This window comes from Eublepharis macularius, chromosome 12 (genome assembly GCF_028583425.1).
Source record: "Eublepharis macularius isolate TG4126 chromosome 12, MPM_Emac_v1.0, whole genome shotgun sequence".
Taxonomy (NCBI): domain Eukaryota; kingdom Metazoa; phylum Chordata; class Lepidosauria; order Squamata; family Eublepharidae; genus Eublepharis; species Eublepharis macularius.
In genome coordinates this window covers 20,726,897-20,748,559 of record NC_072801.1, presented here as the reverse complement: position 1 = coordinate 20,748,559, position 21,663 = coordinate 20,726,897, and the positions used below count along the sequence as shown (strand labels likewise).

General features: G+C 44.4%; 2 protein-coding genes and 1 non-coding gene across 15 annotated transcripts in view; all 3 read right to left on the bottom strand.

Annotated features, from left to right (window-relative positions):
• The window catches only part of POLR3E (RNA polymerase III subunit E), a 33,468-nt gene extending 28,194 nt beyond the window's left edge, over positions 1-5,274 (bottom strand). Inside the window, exons 1-5 of the mRNA XM_054992809.1 lie at positions 5,166-5,274; positions 2,764-2,845; positions 1,965-2,015; positions 1,801-1,878; positions 499-614 (exon numbers count right to left, since the gene is read on the bottom strand). Coding sequence (XP_054848784.1) covers positions 499-614; positions 1,801-1,878; positions 1,965-2,015; positions 2,764-2,799 — 281 coding nt within the window. The 5' untranslated portion in view covers positions 2,800-2,845; positions 5,166-5,274. The remainder of the gene's footprint in view (positions 1-498; positions 615-1,800; positions 1,879-1,964; positions 2,016-2,763; positions 2,846-5,165) is intronic.
• Positions 5,275-5,416: 142 nt separating this feature from the next.
• Positions 5,417-5,498, bottom strand: TRNAL-AAG (transfer RNA leucine (anticodon AAG)). Its single transcript has one exon. It is a non-coding gene; the product is annotated as a tRNA-Leu (tRNA).
• Positions 5,499-7,021: 1,523 nt separating this feature from the next.
• Positions 7,022-21,663, bottom strand: part of EEF2K (eukaryotic elongation factor 2 kinase) — a 37,746-nt gene continuing 23,104 nt past the window's right edge. For 11 of the 13 annotated variants that reach the window (XM_054992539.1, XM_054992543.1, XM_054992547.1 and 8 more), the window contains 9 exons: positions 20,934-21,001; positions 19,906-19,983; positions 17,433-17,495; positions 17,180-17,239; positions 15,466-15,600; positions 13,044-13,232; positions 11,924-12,048; positions 10,785-10,963; positions 7,022-9,554 (listed from right to left, as the gene is read on the bottom strand). In XM_054992539.1, the coding sequence (XP_054848514.1) occupies positions 9,445-9,554; positions 10,785-10,963; positions 11,924-12,048; positions 13,044-13,232; positions 15,466-15,600; positions 17,180-17,239; positions 17,433-17,495; positions 19,906-19,983; positions 20,934-21,001 (1,007 nt within the window). In that variant the 3' untranslated portion in view covers positions 7,022-9,444. The remainder of the gene's footprint in view (positions 9,555-10,784; positions 10,964-11,923; positions 12,049-13,043; positions 13,233-15,465; positions 15,601-17,179; positions 17,240-17,432; positions 17,496-19,905; positions 19,984-20,933; positions 21,002-21,663) is intronic. The other 2 variants (XM_054992549.1, XM_054992551.1) reach the window with 1 other exon arrangement.

Here is a 21,663-nt window from a genome sequence, read left to right as displayed (position 1 = left end):
AGCTGTGTGGGTATCCAACACCTTTCTTGTTCTGTTTATACCAGTCTACAAAAACTGAAGCATGAGTTGATGGATACCTGCCAGTTCGTTGACCTTCAACGTTCAAGTTTTGCTCTGATAGTTCTTTCAGCCTTGCCAGATGTAGAAAGAACACCAGACTCAAGGTTATTTTCATTCCTTGCTGACCAATTAAGAGCACTAGTCATAACAGAAGACTGGCATCAAGCCTGCGCTGCCAGGAACCAAGGATTTTTTGCCATGGAACTGGAAAAGTTTGAGTGAACATCCTACATAGTAAGAAAGTATTTTAACAAAATAACTGAAACCTATCTTGGATCCAAACTTTTTTAGATTTGAATGAGCAAACAAAATGGAATGGTCCTCCTTCTGCCTGCTAAGTTTACACCAGATAGAGCCCAAGACCACTGGATGGTGACACAGGTCTCTCTTGGCTGATCTTGAGAACAAGGCTGGTTTGAAAGCGAGGTCGATACTTACGAGGAATACGTGCTTGTTTCGTCCGCACAGGTCCCATCAACATTGAGTGCAATCTGCTCCCCTTTGCTCCGACAGTAATTGGGATTCAAGGTATCAATGGCCAGTTCAAGTTCCACCTGAACAACAATAATCAATAAAATATCAATTAATGGAAAGCACAACATGGTGTTTAAATTTCTGGGTGAGGGAGCTGGTTGCAAAACAATCTGTAAGGGGGATTAGCTACTTGGTACAAAAGCCAGTCATCTGATTAAAAAAACCCATAAAAGCGTGCAACACCCAGAGCAGAACTTCAGTTTGCCCACACAGAGGCTGTGGACTGTCTTAACGCAGACTTAACACAAGACCCAGGTTCGAATCTCCACTCTGCTACAGAAGCTTGTTGTTGAAGATAAAAATGGAGGAAAGAATAATATTCTAAGCTGCTATGGGTTCCTCACTGAGGAGATAAGCAAGGTGTATATAGCTATGTATCTAAATGAATAATAAATAAATGTGCAGTGCTACCTTCTGAAGTTACTGAGAAATAATTATGGCCTATCCAATTTTGGAGTTACGATTGTAGTTCTCACAAGCCAAAAGGGATTCAAGGTAAACATAAGAACTCAGATGTCCCACATGTTCTTCTACTGTGCTTCAAGCCTCCAGTCTGAAACATCAGACATATCAACAAACTGAATGCTGGCTGAAGTTCTTCCATCCTTCCCCCGCCCACACATGCCTCCTTGAGATCATGGAGGTGAGGTGGGATAAAACTGTCCGATAGAAACTCAAGGGTTCTAAAGGCAGGAGAACCATTAGCCATCTCCTACCAGAGATAGCTGCCCTGACCTGGATAGACCAGGCGGGCCTGATTTTGTCAGATTCAGAAGCTAAGCAGGGTCGGCCTTGAATAGTGGTTGGATGTGAGACCTCCAACGAAGACCAGTGTTGCAGAGGCAGGCAATGGCAAACCACCTCCCTTAGTCTCTTGCCATGAAAACTCCACCAGAGGTCGCCATAAGTCAGCTATGACTTGAGAGCACTCTCCACCACCACCACCAGAGACAGACAGCAATCTGTTTCAAACGCATCCCCGAGCTTGATAATCTAGACAAATGTATTTGTCTGGAATCTCATATCTGGCAAGCAAAGGTGAAGCACGGTCATTTTAAAACTCGAGCACACCTGCTTTATCCTGGATTCAGAACTCAGGAGGGATGGAGGTGAAGGCACAGAATTCAAAGAGCCCTGCACAACGAAACAGCTCGTCTTTTTAAAAAAAACACCTGTTCAAACTATCTTTTAAAAAGAGATACCCACCTTTTGCTGTTTGGGTTTGATCTTCGCTGACAGATGAGTCACATCATCGTACGTCATCGAAGCAGGACGAATGGGGTACTGCAAATAAAGCAGAGGTGCTGAAAGCTCAAAAAAGTCAACATTTGATAGGATTTTCCTTTTAAAGCAAATCAGTTAAAAAATACCTGGAAGAGATAGAGCTTCTCTGACAAACTCTTGGCCAGGTGCACGTCAATCTAGCAAAGGAAAAATACATGAGTCAGAAAGTCTCACAATGCCACCAGTGAAGAATTCATGAATTGCGTGAGTTTTCAAAATTTTACAATATTATCTTAAGTCCTAGAATTCACTTTCAAAGCAAGAACTCTGATCAGCCTAGGTCTTTTCTCTTTTGCTGTGGGACTCAATGTGTTTCTAGCTTGCAAGCTTACTCTGCAAAAGAACTCAAGATGATATAGACAGGTCTTCCTGTATCTTATCTTCACAACGACCCTGTGATGCAGGCCAAGACGGACTGATAGGCTTCACCTCCTTCCACGTAGCCATTTTCCATTGGTTTGGTGCCCCAAGGGGGCATTTGTCTGTCAAACCATCTTTGCTGACCCCAAGTTACTCAGTAAGCTTCAGGGTGGGTGGAATTAGAACCTGGCCCTCCCTGGCCTAATCCAGCACTTTAAGCATTACATCATAGTGGCCTGGTTTTGCCCTGAAACTAAGGGGAATTCTTCAGTAATGAATGTGAAGTATTCTCATGACAATGCAGAGATAAACAATGAACTAGAGTGAAAATACTAAGAAGAAGAGTGCATGAATGCGTGTAGATTGCCAACTCAGCTAGGCCTGCCTTTTAAAAGTATGGGATGCCACAAAATTCCAATATTTACTTTTAACTCGGGGGAGGGGGGGCACTTTGGGATACACTTCCTGTGTCTCTCCATCTAGTCTCTTCTAGCCTATTTTCTACGTTTCCAACAATCCAACTACCTCCTGTATAATTGGGTCATCTTCTTCATTGGCCATAATAGCATGAAAGGGAAGGCAGCCTTGGCAAGTTGTTCAGAGAAAACTGAAAGAAAGAAAAATACAGACCATCATTTTGATTCAATCCATGTCCCAAAAGTGTCAGCAACAGGCAGCCTATGAGGTTACTTACTCCACCAATTACTAACCCACTCCACCAATCCAAACCTCCATGCTAGATCTGCCCTCAAACCCCTGTTCCGCTATAGAAGTTTTCTGAGTGACCTTGGGCCAGTCGCACACGCGCTCTCTCTCTCTCTCTCTGCCTCACCGAGATGGCTGTCGCAGGAAAGGGAGAATGGTATTATAAACTGCTTTGGGCCCTCCATCAGGGAAAAAAGCAGGATATAAATACAAACACAACACTGGATGGGAAAGACGGAGATGTGCACAAAAACCCTCTCTACTGCACATTTTCTTACCTCTCCCTCCTCTCTTGCTTTTCCAAGTCATTTCCCAAATCACAAAAAAAACAAGAATTCTAGGCCCGTTGAACAGTTTCTTCTCCAGGCCTCACATAGTCATACAGAGGTCACACAATTGAGTGAGCTTTCATATAATTTACCTGAATTACATCTAGATGTGTTTTTATTGAGGATCCAAACTTACACCGCTGCAGAACTAAAAACATTAAGGAGCAAAGGGTAGCCTCCCTGGACAGATGATGGTTAAAAGTGGCTGGAGGCCTGGAAGCATGGCCAGACAGCCAGGTCAGTCATACATGCCCCGCCCCTGAGATCCATTTGCAGACATACGCCTGCATGAATTCTAATGAAGCAACCTTCATACGGACTAGAAACTTGCTTTTTTGAAAAAGAAAGAGAAGTTGCATTCCTTTGAATATAGCCTGTGAACTCAATACAGGATTCCCATCTTCAATAGTTACACGATGGACTATCTGGTTTGTTAGGCAAGATTAACTTGCCAACTTTTTCAACCGGCTTCAACGCCTTAAGCAGCAGCTCAAACTACAAATTTTAGTAGGTGACTGCACAGATCACCCCACCGGAAAATATTTTGGCTGCTGCACCCTGTGGATGCCAAAGGCTCCGAAAGAGAAGCAGGCAATCCTTGCGGAACAATCTATTTGGACAGGCACTGCCCAATACAGTACACAAGGGCAGAGCAATCACATAATGAATAAAAACCAACTCAGGGCACTTAAGACGGATCACCTGCTCCAGTGAGTCATTCAAAAACTCCATGGTAGATAGCCTGATAACTTCTACAGCTGCTCCGGGAAGCTAGGCCTTGGTATACATTACCACTCCCTGCTGGCAAAAACTGCTGTTCTTTAAAAAAATAAACCCACTGAAATAGCAAGCAGGCCTTCTCCCTAAGCTATAAGTGCAACGAGAAGTTTCAAATGTATTTATTTAGGATACCATTGCACCACCCTCCACCCCACTTAGAGGCTCAGGTTTTGTGTAGCAAATTAATTTTCTTCCCAGGATGACTAGGGGATCTCAACAAGAGAGCAAGCTTCTTCATACACAAGATAGAAATTCAGCTGCATCTGTGACTTTTCCTGTACAACAGAAAAGGAGGGGGGTGGGTGCTGAATTCTGCTTCTCAAAAACCCCCAAAAGTGTCCCTGGTTTTCCAATATACAATTGTGATGGGGGTGGGCAGGGATCCCCATCAAACAGCAGAACTTACTTCTGAGTAAACACACACAGGATTTTGCTCTGCACCACCAAATATATTTAGATCAGAGATTAGGAAGCAAACCACCACCACCCCCCACACACACACCAATCAGCAGGAATTTTTATCTGCAGCTACAATGTAATTATTTCCTATTACAAGAAAACTTCCTAAGACCTATTTTCTCCTGTAGGAATGGCTTTAAAAAAACCACTGCCCTGGACCTTTCAATGACTCAGGGTGCCAACGAAGCAGGTCTACTTGGAAACGAGTCCCATGCTATTTAATGGGACTGACTCCCAGGAAAGTGTCTTTAGGATTGCAGTCTCATGCTGGGGGGGGGGGGCGTCTGATGTAACCATGCTGCAAGAAGGGAGGGAGGGCAAACAGAGGCAGCAAGCAGCCCTGGAGAGAGAGAAAGTAAATTAAATCTCAGCCCAGCCCGGGTCCCAACTTTCCAAACCAGGTCTTGTGAGTGTGTTGATGGCCTGACAGTCCCCTTGAGATCCCCTCGTCCCATCACTTGCTTTTACAAGATATTAGAGATTTTACCAGATATGAGCGATTTCACACACCCGGCCCGGCCCTTAGCAGATTTGCAGCGGAGCCAAAGCATCCACATAACGATTCCGGGCCTTGCAAAGCAACCTCCGCCAACCGGGAAAGCCACACAGGGTTGGGGGAAGAGGCACCGGGCGCACCGGCCCTTCTCTCCCTACCTGACACTGCAGCGGGGGGGGGGGCGATCCTTCGTCTCTCCCAGGCTCGCCGCAACGTGCCTGGCAGGTCCAGATGGGGGCAGAATCTCACCCAGCAGCCATGTTGGTGTGTCGGTCCGGTTCACACGTGGGGAGGTCGAGATCCTCCTCCTTACCCACAATGCTCCTCCAGGCAGGCGGCAAGGGGACGCCAGGGGGCGCTGCGCGAGTCTTCCCAGGCTTCAAAATCATTGCCTTCGCAAAAGCTGATGTGGCAGCGGTGGGATTCGAACCCACGCCCCCGAAGAGACTGGAGCCTTAATCCAGCGCCTTAGACCGCTCGGCCACGCTACCAAGCTTGCAAAATCCTTGTTACCAGGGTGTACTAATCTCTTCCATGCAAATAAAGAAACCCCTCTATCCTTTTTTTATTCTGCCATCCCTCGCCTAGTAATGCATCCCCGCTTGAAATTACGAATCGTTTCTCGGCCTTTCTTAGAAATCACGACTCCGCCAGAGAGAGCAGCATTTCGCTAGCAAAACAAAAGGTGTCTAATTGTGGAAATCCTAAACAAAGTGACTCCAGTCTAAACAGGCTTAGAATGGAGCAGCTCTGCTTAGGATGTCGCTGTGCATTGCCGCTTGGCAAGTTGCCTATAGCGGGTATTTAAACACAAACGAGTTCCGGCGTTTATTTTGTTTATTCCAAAGTAGGACGATTGGGAACGGCGAAGAAAACGTTCTAGACTGAAAGTGCAATGCAGTTTTTGAGGCGCCCCAGACTCCTAATTTTTACCGCAGCCTTCCAGCCCCTTTAGAATCCCGAAACTGCACGAATTCCTGCCGTTCGCGATGACGTCACAAACACGCACCACGTGGCGCTCCCTTTGCAAAATTGGGCGGGGCCTGGGTTGGCTCCCAGTTTGTACACGTGGTTGCCATCATATATCGTGTGAAGGAGATGGCACGAAGGGGGAGCATATTGATCCAAGCACCACATTATTATAAATAACTGCTTTCGCTGTGGGCCTAAACAAAACTGGCCATAAAAATGGCAGCTTAAGGATCAAGCTACATGTAATGCTTGGGCTCACTCATCAAGCCTTGGTTGGTTTGGATGGAAGCAAAGTTAAAACTTTGAGTCTAAGCGAGGACTCAAAAGTGCCAGGAAACAATCTCAGGGGAAGGCCTCAACCCCATGCCCTGTTGCGGGCCCTCCAGAGTAACTGGTTGGCTGCTGTGTGAGACAGGACACCATACTAGACAGGGCACTGGTCTGGTCCAGCAGGGCTCTTCTTATATGGAAAAGTTACTAGACTTCATATGAATTCCTGTATTTGTGGACAGATCAGTGCACGCAGAGGTCAGGACCCTGCCCCCCCTGCCCATGTGTGTGCACCCCGATTTGGACACAGCACCCTTCAAAATGTACACACGACTGCCCCATCCCCAAATCAGGAACGTTGTTTTTCTAGTATCCCCTGCCCTGAGTCTATGTATGTGTGGTTTATGTGCATCTGGGTGGTCCACACGCTTTTCCAGCTAGCATACCTGGTTCCCTCAATTGCATTGCCCTGTATGTTGAAATGTCATGTGCATAGGGCTCACATCCCTCTCATACCCACGATGGACATGGGTTCGAATTCCAACACTACCAGAAAGCTTTGGGGAAAGTGGCATGACTTTGTGGCAAATGATGTGAAAGAGCTCCACCCAAGACTCTGAGTCTCTGCCCCACAGAGTAAACAAAACAGACCTGGAGTCAGTGGCCTGACTCAATATAGGGCAGCTTCATGCCTGTGTGTGTGTGTGTACATAAAGTTAGGGATCCAGGTATTCTGGCCCACCAGACTTCCACCAATAAGAGAAACGGTTCCTTTCATTGCAAAACTTTTTTTTATTTACTAGCAAACTAGAAAAGGAATCCTTACACATTTCAAACCATAGACCACCACGTCTCCTTCAAAAAAAGTGCTTTCATTACGGAGGTAACGATCTATTTTCTTTGACACTGGGTTGGGTAATTAAAGCCAAACAACTAACTTGTTTTATTGTATAAGCTTCCAACGGAGAATCAGACATGGCTGCAGAGAAATATTCCAGGGATTCCACTCCAATGTAAAGTCCTCATGAGTTTCCACTGAATGAAGCTTATAAAAACACAGTGTGGACTATATAAAGCCTGTTCGCACATGCAAGGATATCACCAATTTTTTCATCCTTTCAGGACTTAACAGTTGAACATATGAACTGACTCAGTTAAAAAAAACACAGTCAAGGGAATGACGAACACGGCACGGAAGTGAGGTTTCTGGGGTTTGATATGGGTCAGGTCATTCAGACTTGCCTATGAGGTGTTGCAGATATTAATGCACGTATCAGTCCAAAACTAGAAAATATTGAAAATATAACAATTTGAAAGGTTAAAAGGTACAGCGAAAGAATTCAGCATTATTTTCTGCACCGTGGCAAAAATACTGTAGTTAGTAAAGAAACACAAACTGGAGGATCTGACATAATAAGTGGGGGAAAACAAGATTTGCATATTCTGCATGCTAAATTACATCACCTGTCCTGCATGCCTTATTAAGCTAACTGCCAACCTCTTATGAAAGCTATCAAGTGTTTCCATTATGTATTTTGCAAGGTTAATTCCTTAGTTGAAAAAAAAAATCATGACAACTTTAGTAATACAGCAAGACCGTTACCAAAAGTTTATCCATTACAAACACACATTAAAAAAATACAGAAATTCAATGAAATAAATTGTGCATAGTTTTGTAAACACAAGTCATTCACAAAGAAATCAAGGATGGCTGTTACCTGGCAAACAGCTAAGACAGAGTGTTTACATTGCAATATTTAGAGAAAGTCCATTTAGGCAGAGGAGACAAAGGGAAATTCCATGGGTTAGATCCACAGATCTATTCTGCTAGTGCAGGGTTAGATCCACAGATCTATTCTGCTAGTGCAAGGACCATTCCCGATGCTAAATGCTCAAGATCTGGGGCTCAAGAGACTTCATCAGATTTTTGGATACTCCTGGTCCCGAGGCAAAAGATCTACAATAGAAACAAACTATATTGCAGCTCCAGGGGGTTTTTTTTTTGCTGCACTCCACATATAGCGCCCCGTTTGAAAATGTACATTACCAGAACGACTTGGGCCGTTCATCGGCATTTATAGTATGCCAACATCATCCCATGCCTGGGCCAAAGCCTGCTAGTTGTGTTCACAGGGCACACAAATGAGCAAATCTGAACTGCCATCGAAGCTCACTGAGCAAATTTCATGCCAAAAACAGAACACTGTGACAAAAAATCTAAACAAATTCTTTGCCCTCCTCCTCCTCTCTAGAAAATGAAAGCAGGCAGTTCTGACTGACTAAACAAAAACCTCCCTCAGCCAGTTTCTGGGTGCAGGTTCGACTCTGTGGTAGAAATGCCCCATCTTGACGAGAGCTTAACAGTCTTTCCCTGCTGGATGGGCACAGAAAGATAACATTTCTTCAGATATTATGCAACATTACAGAGAGATGTGCAGGGATACGCATATGGGATCATAAGGTTAATGTGTAAAGTGATTGTAAGAGTTCAGGAGGTCACAAGCCCACAAGGCCTAATGTCAGGATGCCCCTCGATCCTGCCTGCTCCTAGGCAGCAGAAATGATGAAATGAAGGAAGCCCTGCCTAGGTGTGTTGTCATTCGGTGGCTGATTCTTCTGGAGTCGGAAGCAGGTGGGTCTCCTTTTGTAGGTTGTTCCTCCTTCCCCTGCTGACAGGATCAGAGTTGCTGGAACGGACAGCTGTCTTTCTCTGAAGACCTGGGTCCTGCACCCAAGGATCCAATCTCAACCTGAGACACTAGTTTATTTTAAAATTAGAGGTCCAACCATGCAGGGGGGGGGGGGGAATCAAGATGGAAGTGAGACGCATACAGAAAATTATCTTCTTTTGGGCATCATATAAAGAGCGTCATCAAAACCGATATCAACTTTGCAGTTTTCCAGTAAACCAGGGTGTCTTGGGCTGGGCAGTTTTTATAAAATATCAGCGGTGATCAGTAATGCAGCTTTGAAATATCAGTCATTTTTACCGCTTCTAGTTTTCTTTCCATTTGGAATAAAAGTTAGAAAAAAATCATATAAAAACCCCACAAGATCAGCTAAAACACATAAAAATACATCTTGTTTTCAGCTTTCCCCTTTTCCTTCCCCCAACTCCCCAAACAAAGCAAGAGTCTTGTAGAAAAATGTCTCTGTGCTGAATATCTATAAGAAAAGCAGCAGCGTATTCAAGTTTCACTCTTCCATCATCGCCCAGGCTTCCTCGGCTTTCTGATAGTACTGGTTGGCCAATCTGCCTTTCATAGCTTGCATAGCGTTTTCGGCGGCTTCTGTGTACAGTTCACCTGGGAAAACAGGACAGAGAACCACATGAAGAGCAGGGGAAAAGAATCTTCTTGCCGAGCAGCAAAACAAAATGGAGGAAATGGAGTTCCCACCATGGCTGGAACACTGCCACCTAGTGGGGTGACCAGCTGGCCTCCCAATGGCTGAGCTCTGCTCCCCTTGGGAGTCAGGGGGGTTTCTCCTGACATGGTGGAAAAGGGCAAAAACGTTTGCTCATTTACTGCAAGAGCAGGAAGTATTGCTCTCATTCTGATCTGGCATTGTGACACTGTCACATCATCATGGTGGTTATGTGATCCCTGATTGGATGGCTCAGGCAGCACCAGGGCAGCTGCCAAGAAAAGCAGTGGAAGGGTGTGAAAGAGCGGAAGTACAATGTTTGGGGAAACATTTAATTTAATTTAATTAATTTAATTAAATTAAATTAATTAATTAATTAATTAAATTTATTATATTTATATTCCGCCCTCCCCGCTTTCGCAGGCTCAGGGCGGATAACAAATACAAACATGTTTAAAAACATTTAAAAACATTAAATAATACATTTAAAAACATTTAAAAACATTAAATATAACAATTCATGCTGCATAGTGGTTCATACATGCCTCTGTGTTTGCATAGGGGTGATGGTTTAACCCCCCCTTCACGGGGGGGGGGGCGGGCACTGCCCGGCGTTAGCCATATGCCTGGCGTAATAGCTCTGTCTTACAGGCCCGGCCACTCCTTACACTCCTTACAGGCCACTCCTGCCCCCAAATACCATTTTTGTACCAAAAACTTTTGCTCACAAAAATGTAGTTTCGACGTATAAAAACCGTATTAAAAAAACCACAAGGATTCTGTTAATTAAAAGAAGAAGAACCTGAACATGTATAGAGAGCTTTCCTTCATCACTGACATTTAGGGAGCAAGAACAGGCCATGGGAAACTTCAACCCCTGCTTCTATCTTTCAGGGATTAACAACCAGAAAACAGTTTAGGGCTGAATGAGAGGGCTGGTTTGTTGAATTACATATCTTCACCCTTTACCCCAAACAGACCCCCCCTCAACTGATTGTTACACACAAAATATAAACAGAGATTCAGATATACATTCATTCACACATACATACTTCTGAAAAAGCAGTATTTTGACTCTCACACTGGCCAACCAACCAGAATTCTAAACTTCTCTGCAACTGGGAATTCTGAAGTCCTTCTTTATGAATGGTCATAAACAAGAGCAGTACCTGATCTCTGCGGGTCTTTCTCTAGATGAAAGCCTCCCATTGCTAACATCTCCGCTTCCCTTGCCAGCAGCAGGTACCGGGGTTCATCTTGCGTTCCATCGTATTCCCCTCCCTCATCATAGTCCGTCATGTTCAATGCTGCGTCGTACCAGTACAAGGCTTCCTTCCAGTCTCGGTCTCTGGGTAATTAAAAAAAAGAAAAGGAGAGGTGGGGGAAAAAAACAACTCAATTATTAGCCAAAAAAACATTTTTCTGGAGCTTCACATCTCAGTGTTACACACTACAAAATTTCAAGTGCAATTCGGCAATGTCTGTAAGAAGATGTTAATATTTCCAGGCCTCGCTAAACTACATCTCTTTTTCATGGATTGCATTAAAAGGAACATCTGGCTGAGGAAACTCTTTAGCTGTCTAATGGTCCACAGACTGGGCTCCACTAATGAGCTGTCATCATTTAACCACAAATTTTTTAAAAAATATTTAAAGTGTAACGTAAAGTAAACTATCTTTTGTGAATATTGTTATGTAAGTCCCACTTCCCATAGTTGCAGCAAGCTCCACGGGTCTGCGGGGTTTATTTTCCTTTTAGGATATGTGCATGTGTGCCATCAAGTTGCAATCTACTGATAATGACTCAGGCAAGGGGTTATCATAGAATGTCAGAAGCAAAAGTGGTTCGCCATCGACTTCCTCTCCAGAGCAACCCAAGTCTTCCTTGGCAGTCTCCCTTTCAAGTACTGACAGAGGGTGACCCTGCTTAACTTCCAAGATCTGACAAGATTGGGCTATACCATGTCACCTTCTCACCCTCCTTTTAGCATACCTTTGTCATATTTTCTCTACTGAAAACACACCTGCTCCTAGAAGCAGAAATCACAACCTGCCTCATATTATGAGACAGTGAGTCAGTTAGCCCTTCTAAGGCCGCCACTGGTTTTCAGCTAACTCCACTTAGAAAACTCTTCCATCTCTCTATCTGTTCAAACCACTTGGGGCTGTTCCTCTTTGTCCCCCTCCCTTGAACTAGAAAGTTTCCACCCTCTCCATCAGTTAGAATACCCACAGATTGTCCTGGGCCATAAGCCATCTTTTAGCCTAACAAAGGGATAGCCAGTCAGGGATCCTGAGCTTGCCATACCTATCCGGAGCAAGGTTCATGCCTGTGTCATATGCTCTCGCTACAAGGATCATAGAAGGACGATCTCCTGCCTCTGCTGCTCTGCGTAAATAATCAAAGCCTTTGGATCTGTTTTCTTGGTTGTCCTATAAAAACAAAACCATGTGGGGACAAAGCTACACAGGACATCATAAAACACCATCATTCCTTCCTATTTCTGCCTGGGATTTTAATTTCTCTTTCGAGATTGTGTAAATGCTGGATAAGAAAGGGCAATTTCAGTTCAAGAATAGAAAGGGAGAGATATTTTGAGGTTGCTTTCAACCTCACTGTGCCCAGGTCCTCTGGTATATGCAGGGGAGCGTCAGCTTCTAACCCCGCATCCTCCAAGTCTAAACAACCTCTCCCAAGTCCTCTGCATATGCCATGGAAAATCCAAAATAGGGGTCTTGCCTGTTGTCCTCAGACTGGGTAGGAGGTCAGCTAGAAGAGATTAATGGTGGGCAATAGCAACCCAGCAACAACATTTGTAGACCCCATGAGGTATATTAGAAATTGAATCTACAACTAGAGGAATAATGTTGCCACAGGTTGCCTTTGACACGCCATGTTGCCTTTGACACGCCATTCCCAGTATAAGAGACAGGAATAATCACACATTACGCAAAGTAAACTTAAGGTCTGCCTCTGAGACATAGACTCCTAATTGGCTAGCTATACAATACAGGCATTTGCATACACATAATGTTCACACCTCGTGTTTTTGGGTGTACATCAAAAAGGGGGAAATGTGTGAAGAGGCTCTTAGTCTGATACTCTTGATCTCACAAGAAAATACAAATGCCAAAAATTGAGAATGGAATTACGTACATTCACCCTTAGTCTCCATTTAGCACTATGACAGTCACGACACTTTGTGAGGCAGAGTCTGGATTGGACCTGGGGGACTTGCGTTCATATCCCCCCTTAGCTAGGAAGCTCATAGAAGTCCACTTTCTCTCCCTCTCAGCCTAATTTACCTCATAGGGAGGATATGAGGATAAAATAGCGGAAGGAAGGGCTATGAATGCATAACTGTGAATCCACTGAAGGAAAGGCCAATAAAAAGTGTAAACTGAGACAGGTAACAGACCCTATTTACCTCTAAAGTGACCTCAGAAAGAATGTGATGCGGCAGCTGAGAATACATGAGGCCTAACCCTACGATGGCTTCCAGTTCTCCGCAATCCGCTGCATGTTCCAGATGGAAAACGGCAGTTTCTTGATCCCATTCCTGGTCTTTCTCACAGAAACGGCCAGCCTCGTGGTAGCGAACCATGGCCAAATGAACCTGCAGGGACAGCGAGAGAAATCATAACCAAAGGGATTAAATGAAGCCCGTCCTGACAGTCAGAAAGTGCCTGTCTTCCACTAAACACTTTAAAAACTATATATTGAATCAGCCTTAAAAAAATAATTTACTGGTTGTGTCTCCAATAACAATGCTGGTGGTGGGGATGGATTTACAGCACTATTTTAATACAAGCATTTTTCCTCACTACCTCATAGAACAAGATTCCAAATCAGTGCTTTATCTTTACAGTCAAGTGTAATCTATTGAACAAACCTCAGAACACTAGTGTGCTTAATACTTGTTACTTGGGGAACAGGCCACACTTTTTAATAAATTCACAAAGAGTGAATTCCCCAAGGAAACTGATAGGTACAGAGGTATTTGAAAAACTCTAATCTGCAGAGCACATTCCCTACCCTGCTGCTATATGCATAATACCCCCCTAATAATTGGGAGACCCTGACCTCGATAGCCCAGGTGAGCCTGATCTCGTCAGATCTCAGAAGCTAAGCAGGGCCAGGCTTGGTTAGTAATTGTATGGGAGACCTCCAATGAAGAGGCAGGCAATGGCAAACCACCTTTGTTAGTCTCTTGCCATGAAAACCCCGCCGGGGGTCCCCAGAAGTCAGCTATGACTTGAGGGCACTCTCCACCACCAATAATTGGGACTGCATTCTGTCCAGGAAGCAGATGGGGTCCTGTGACATCACAAATTACCTTCCTGGCCAAGGTCAGTATTGTTTACGCTGCTTTTGCAGGGGCGTCTCAGGGGGACTTTCCCATCACCTGGTCCTTTTAACAAGAACTGGCAAGGATTGAGCAGGGGATTTTCTGCATGCAAAGCAGATGCTCTAACACTGAGCCACAGCCCCACCCTGGGAGGACAAAACCAAAAAAGCACAAGCTCCTGTTTTCCCCTATGTCTGTATGCACACCTTGAAGGGCTGAGGGAAAAAAAGCGCATCGCCCTCTGGAGAAGGGAAAGATTCTAGGAAACAATACCTTCTAGGAAATAATACCTTCACAGTGAAGTGAATTATGTCTGTGAGGCAGCTATCTTGGGCACAGTGATGTCCCACCATAAACACTAGATGGATCCCTAGGAGGAGGACTTGTTTCCCAGGACACCCTACAAACATCACATCCTCTTTCAGTCCCACAGACATCCTCAGCTGAAGAAAGACATTGGCTTAAGCTCTGTTGTGTGAGATCAGATCAGCGTGCCTGGTTTCCAAACTGGAGGTGTGTTTTGATGGTACTTTCCTTAGTGCTGGTGCTGGTACCCAACACAGTGCTTAGTGCTTCCCAACACAGGAAGTGAAACAGGAAGTAACTCAAAGATGAGATACAATGATGGAGAGTTTACTCGTGCCTAGGTATTGTATTGTATTGTATTGCAAATTTATTGTATATGGCCATAGGCCTTCACTATCTAAAAACATTCATTAAAAACAGAACAAAAAATACAAGAATACAGATATAGTTACATACATATAAATAAAATTACTATAAAATGCATTTTGCCTAAAATGTAAACATTAAACAACATTAAAACCAAACGGTTTCTAATCTATGTCAGGTGTTCTGGCTACCACATTTGCCCTTATTTTCCTAGCAGCCAGGGCATAGAGGGCCATCCTATTCGAAATAAAAGGGTCTGTATCTGAAAGAATAAAATTTAATTTATCAAAGTCAGAAGATGGAGACTAGATAAAATATTCGTGAGAAATTTTCCCCTTGGTTCCTGGTATAAGGGACACTTTAAAACATAGTGTGGTAAGTCCTCAGTTGAGGTTCCACAGATACATATCCGCTGATCGATGGGTTTTTTTTGGAATCGCCCGAGTAGCATCTCAGTTGGCACAGACTGGAAGTGTAATGGCGTAAACGCTACCCTAAGCTTATAGACTGTGATATCAGTCAGATAACGTGGTCTTTTTTGATGGTTTTATAACCACGGGGCAAATTTTGTTTTACTGATTAAAAAATTGTCAATTAGGGCATCCTCTTTGTATACCCATTCCCTTAAGTCAACATTGCTTCCCAAAGGTTGGAGTAATTCGTCTGGGTCGTGCCTAGGTAGATAAGGGTACTCCTTTTCTTTCCCTAGGACTGGGCCTATCCAGTTTATTTCAATAGGTGGTCCATTTAGTTGGAACTTGCTTTCTTTTGGCAGGGTGGGCCATCAGAGAATCCCTAGCACAGGTGCAAGAAACTGCGGCACTCAAACCTTTCCAAGGATGGACTTCCCGATTTTCTTCTCCAGCTCCAGGGCGTTGAGTCTTTGAACTTCCACGGCAACACAGGAAGGTCTGTGAACGTGAACTCGCGCGGCATTGTAGAGATTCCATTTCTCCACGCTGACCTAAAATCAGGGCAAAGGCATCATGGCCTAACCATGGAAACAGAGTGTGTCATCCTGTCAACAGACGTGACCGCCCAGGAGGGAGAGAATCTGGACAGGCTATCGCTAGCTCAGCAAACTTTTCTTATGCATTTCTGCAAAGTGCTTTTCAAAGTGAAAAGCATGCTGATAAGCACAGGGCTCGAATCTTCCAACTCTCCTTTCACGGCCATAATTTCCCGCCACCTTGGAGCAAAGATGCATGGTGGCTTCCCGTACTCTTGGCTTAGTGCTGTACTGGACTCAGATTTCCAATTGTCCTGGGGATCTCTGATCAACCCCCATCCTAAATTTAATTTAGACTCAAAAAGCAGCCATGTGGGCGCTCCAGAAACTTCAACTGTAAAGAAAGCAAGACAAACACAATATGGGCATTTTCCCGCTGAAGACTAAAAGCAGCTCTTGGAGGGGGGGAGGGGACAGTTCTGATTGGAGAAACTGCACATGGAGGTGGAGGAAGACCTGATCCCTAATGGGGTCCTTCAACTACTTTTTGAGGTCAAATTACAATGGGGGGATCAGATCTCTAATTTCCTATGTACTTGGCTCTGAAATCGGGCCTGTGATACAACAGACTTGCTAAAGCTCCATGGGTCTCCTCCGAGTGTTTCAAACTCAGTTTAGCCCTTTCAAGCGCAGGACTTATGTCCTTGAACTAGTCGCCTTCATTTAACAGCCAAAAAAATTAAAGCAGATAAAGCTAGACCACCCCTTTCCAGACTTGGATCCACCAAAGCATGGAAGACGGGGCCGTTCCAATGCAGTTATGTGCTTAAGTCATTACAGACTGGAGCTTAACAATACTGGAGGGTCAGAAAAACTCTTCCAGACACTGCAGGTACAAGGCAAAGGCAGACTCAACAAAGACAAGCTCCCTCTTTGCAGACCTCACAGTGTGATCCTAAGCAGAGCTACACCATTCTGAGGGCATTGCAGTCAATGGCTTTGGAAAGGCGCAATTCTGTTTAGGATTCTACTGTTAGACTCAAACCACGATCTGGCAATCCACTTTATTCCAGGTTCTTCCCTCACCCAACCCTCCCAGGACGTGGTTGGACTGGAGTTGTCTTTTTGCAGGCTCTTATTTGGACTTGCCAAAGCCTTTAAGTTGTTTACAAGCGGCTATGGAAAAAAACGGATCTGCATTATCATAAAAGGGGTTTGTTTTGCTACGATTCCCAAATTGCTCTGCCAGTACAAAGCTCATTAATTGCACTAACAAACACTTTTGAAGGTCAGTAAGTTCACCTTTGTACTAGTTTAGAAGCTGCACCTTTTAAAAAAAATTAACTGTTAAAAATTCACGGAATGAATGCCTATGAGAGGTTACAGTAAAAAAAATGTAGAAATTAACATCTTTTGTTTCAGAAAAGCAGCGCTAATGAGAAGCTTCAGGGACTTCTTAAGAGCGGCCATCTTTTGGAGACAAATCTCCCCAACCACGTGCATGGCATGGCAGAAGCAGGATCGAATGAAAGCCAACTTTAGCAACATAAAAGGCCAAGAACTCCATGCAAATGATGAAGTCATGCAGAATCACCAGTGTGCTCCGGGGACTGGGTTTAGTGGTCACAGAGAATTCATTTACAACAGCATTTCTCTAATTGGAGGGGGGAAAGATTGAAAAGTGAAAAAGAAAGTATGAGAGTTAAAATGAAACACAGTTCAGCATCTCAAAGGGGGAAAATTAACTGCTTTCATAAGGGTGCTAGCAGGGTAAGCAAACCAAACTAGCAGTACGCATATAAATGAGAGCAAGTTAGTTGTCTGCTGAGACATCGGCTTTTACTTACCCTTGCGGAACTTCCCAAGCTATCCTCGTCGGATTCATGCCGTCGGTTGAGGTTGGAATGGCCCTGCATTACAGATTTTAAAAATGTATAGTTTAGCCCATGTTTGTAGAACACCCACACGGTCACTCAGCCCTGGTCAGTACTTGGATGGGACACCAACAAGGAAGTCTTAAAAGGAGCGTGGGAAGGCGGCACAGCATAGCCCAATCTTGTTAGATCTCAGCAGCTAAGCAGGGTCGGCTCCGGTTAATACATGGATGGGAGACCACCAAGGAAGTTAGAGGTTGCGATGCACAGGCAGGCATGGTAAAGCATCTCCGCCTAGATAGCCCAGGCTAGCCTGATCTTGGAAGCTAAGCAGCGTCAGTCCTTACTAATCCTTGGATAGGAGATCACCACACAGAGACAGGCAGTAGTAAACCAGAAGATCCTTGAAAACTCAATTGTGGCTGTGACTTGACAGCAAAAAAGGACCATCTTAGGGAATTTTTAAATTAAATTTGGGGGGGGGGGGGTTGTCCCCTAACAGGCAGCAATTAAGAGAATGTTCCTTACAGCCTTCTCAATACGTACCTTGCAAAACATTTAACTAAGTCATGGGATGATACATTCCCTTAGCAATAATAAATACTTAAAATACTTGAGCTTAAAAAAAAAGACTAGAGACCAAACTATACAGAACATTGGAATCCCATGACTTGAACTCCTCACAAGGTTTTTGACCATAAAAAGAAGACAGGAGTGGGAATGGGGACACAGCACTGGGGAAAGAGGATGTGTTCATTCATCTACACACCCATACATCTTTTCCCTGATCAAACATCACCCTCCCTGGCTCCTTTTAGCCCTGGCTGGGGAAAAAGAGGTACAACAACTGTGTCTGTCTTTACCCCCCACCAGAACTAAAAGCCACACAGGGTGGGGGTTAGATTAGAGAAATGGTTTGTAGGCAGGGTCAAATAAACTGCATTCAGACAACAGAACAGACCGAAAGCGATGTGAAAGCCATTAAAGGAGCAACGGGGGGGGGGGGGGCAGAGAAGTCTGCCCGGGAAAGTGCGTCACTTATGAGAGCAACGAACAGGGAGCTGAAGCTGGTGGAAAACCAGCTGATCGGACTGCAAGTGGAGCGAACACAGACCATTTTGCGTCTCCAGAACGTTAAAGAGGAGGAAAACGAGGATTTGTGGGATCTCGCCTCGGAACTTTTAACGACACCTGCGAGGGCAACTAAAGAAGAAGTGAAAAGCGCCATTTTGGGAGTCCGTCGGGCATCTTCAAAATATGCAATGAAGCGGCAGCTGCCTCGTGAGATTGTTATTGAGTTTTCATCTAGGAGGGTCCGGGACAGTATCCTATATAATTCTTACAATGTGGAGTTGGACTTTCTGGGAAATAAAGTTAAGATATTGAAGGACGTTCCATTTTTAGTTCGGAAGAGAAGATTTAAGTACAAGAAGTTGGCAGCTGTTTTGAGGGAATGTGACATAAAGTACAAATGGCTACTCCCGGAAGGAATCGGGTTTAGTTATAAAGATCAAGCTTACAAGATTAATTCAGAAGATCAGCTAAGGGATTTTGTGGAAAAAAATCCAGAATTTGGACCAGACACCAAGCAAAAAGAAGAGGATCTGAAGTCTGAAGGGAGGGGGGAGGCAACGAGCGCTGCGGCGGTAGCTGCTCAGAGAGAACTGCGTCCGAGGCCCAGGGGAGGGAAAAAGATTTAACTTGAACTGTAATTTGTAATTTGTATGATCAACCACTCCGTCACTACTTTATTAAGCTATTTTCTTATTATGGTAGTATGAAGGGAAAGCATTGAAGTGTAGCGTTTAGTGTTTGTAGGCTACCTTCCCTTTTTTCCCACCCCCCCTTCCCCTTCTCTTTTTTCTCCCTTCTTTTCCTTCCCTTGTGCTATTGTAGTCTTTTGTAGTTACTGTTATTGTAGTTTTGTATGTTAGATATTGTTATAATATAAAAAAAAGAAAAAAAAACAACAGAACAGACCGTGATCTGCTTGTCCCAAGTGTCCTCAGGCTCACCGGCTCCTCCCCCTGCCTTTTCCCCCTCCCACACCTTGCTGAGATTCAAGACTTTTCAATTTGGCATGATGTTTGAAAGGATCACTTTAATAAAACGCATCTGCAGAGCAGGCAGGGATAGGATTGCAGGGGCTGTCTCTAGCAGGATGAGGAAGAAGGGGAGGAAGAGGTGTAACTTGCTCAAGGGTTCCTTTCTTTGTAGATGGGAGAACTTGAGGGGCTCGTTGACTCTATTAAAGTTAGCATCGTCTACGACAACAGGCAGTGGCTCTCCAAGGTTTCAGGATGAGTTCTTTCACTGCGCCTACTCCCTGATCTTGTTAATCAGAGATACTGGGGATTGAACCTGCAGGACTGCCTGCATGCCAAGCAGATGCTCTAGCACTGAGCCACAGCCTTTAATTAATTAAACCTGAAAGAAAATGAATTACCTTTTCTCTGTGATCCATGTCTTCCAGATCACTTCTCTTTTCACTGGGGTATCCGCTGTCACCTCCATTTTCAGAGTCCTATAGAAAAAAAGAGAACAAATAAGGATTCAAGAACACTGTTTTATTTTGTCTCTCAATAAGCAAAGAAGCTACACAACCCTATTTTATGGAGAACTGTTTTATGGAGATCATGCATCTAGATAGCCTTGAGAGAGAATCCGTGATGCAATTCTACACCAGAGAGAAGTGTGTGTGTGGGAATTCTCTCTCTTGCAAAAAGCCACCCTGAATTTCCTGCCTCCTGTTACATCCCCCCCCCCCCAAGCTCCCAGAGGAAAATCCAAGCCGTGGCTTTTTGAAAGAGAGAGAGACAGAATCCCTCCCATCGCTCTTTCCCTGGCAGAGAATCGCATCAAGCAGCTGTTCTTTATCAGACTACACTACCCAGGGAACCTTGCAGGATGCAACATGTGAAGAACACATGTCCGGCATCCCCTGTAGTTTGGCTCTCAGAGGGGAGAAAGGAAGCAACCAGACAAATCCCAATTGTGCATGGCTCCAACTCAGGTGAGAAATTAATCCTTTCTTGGTGAAACAATTTGGATTGAACTTTTAACTGTCACTTGTGTTAGACCGAGATTTCTGCAAGCCGCTCTCAGGGGCTGATCTTGGCTGAAAGGCGGCTTGTTTCAGGGGAAGACTTCTTCCACTGAAGTGAAGTGCCTCAGCCGACAGATGTGTAGGATACGAGCCATAGTGACAAGCCATGAATTGTTTTTGTATTTGGGACACACCATTGTACTGGATCAAGGCTCTGTCCCCTTGGAAGACAGCTTGGAAAAAAAGAGATGGCAGAAGTCCCGGGCACAGCTGCACCCGTGAGAAAAGCACTTGAAGAGAAGGGCTGCGGGGAGGATTCTGCACTACTCCCCTAGCTACCTCTTTTGTTTTAAAATTGGATCTCTCCACCCTCCACTTTCTAGGGACTGGGCTGCTTTTGCTCGCACGGCCTTCAAAGAAACACTTACCCTTTGGTTGTCAAGGCCCTCCTGATCTTTGTGAACCAAATTATCCACTTCATTGAATACAGGCCAGTCTAGAGGGGGGGAAAATTGCTAAGTTTTATTTTATTAGGTCTCATACAGCCAAGAGAGAATCTTAACAGCCCCAAAGCAGTTTCATGAAATAATCTTCAACTTAGCATCATGCTACATTTATAAATGTAAATTTATAAACGCTCTGATCTAGATGCTTGATGCAATGCAAACGAGATAGGAGAAATGCTTAATACACCATCTGGCCTACATTTAGACTGCTTTGAACCAATTACAGTAACAGACCTAAACAGGATCCTGGCATCTATGAAAGCACACTACTTGTGTGCTTGATCCTTGCCCTTCTTGGTTGTTAAAATCAAGTAAAGATCACATAAGTGAACCACTGAGATCTACTGTATATCAATCGCTAACTCAGGGCACCTTCCCCTGGCCGCTCAAACAGGCAGTTGTTCATCCGCTAATTTAAAAACTATCCCTAGACAAAACTGATGTGGCCAATTATCGCCCAGTCTCTAACCTGCCCTTTCTGGGCAAAGTGATTGAGAGAGCAGTAGCTGACCAACTCCAGATCTTCTTGGAAAACTCTAGCACTCTAGACCCTTTCCAGTCTGGATTCAGACCAGGGCATGGGACAGAGACAGCACTAGTAGCATTAGTGGATGATCTCCATCTGAATATAGACAAAGGCCACGCCTCCTTA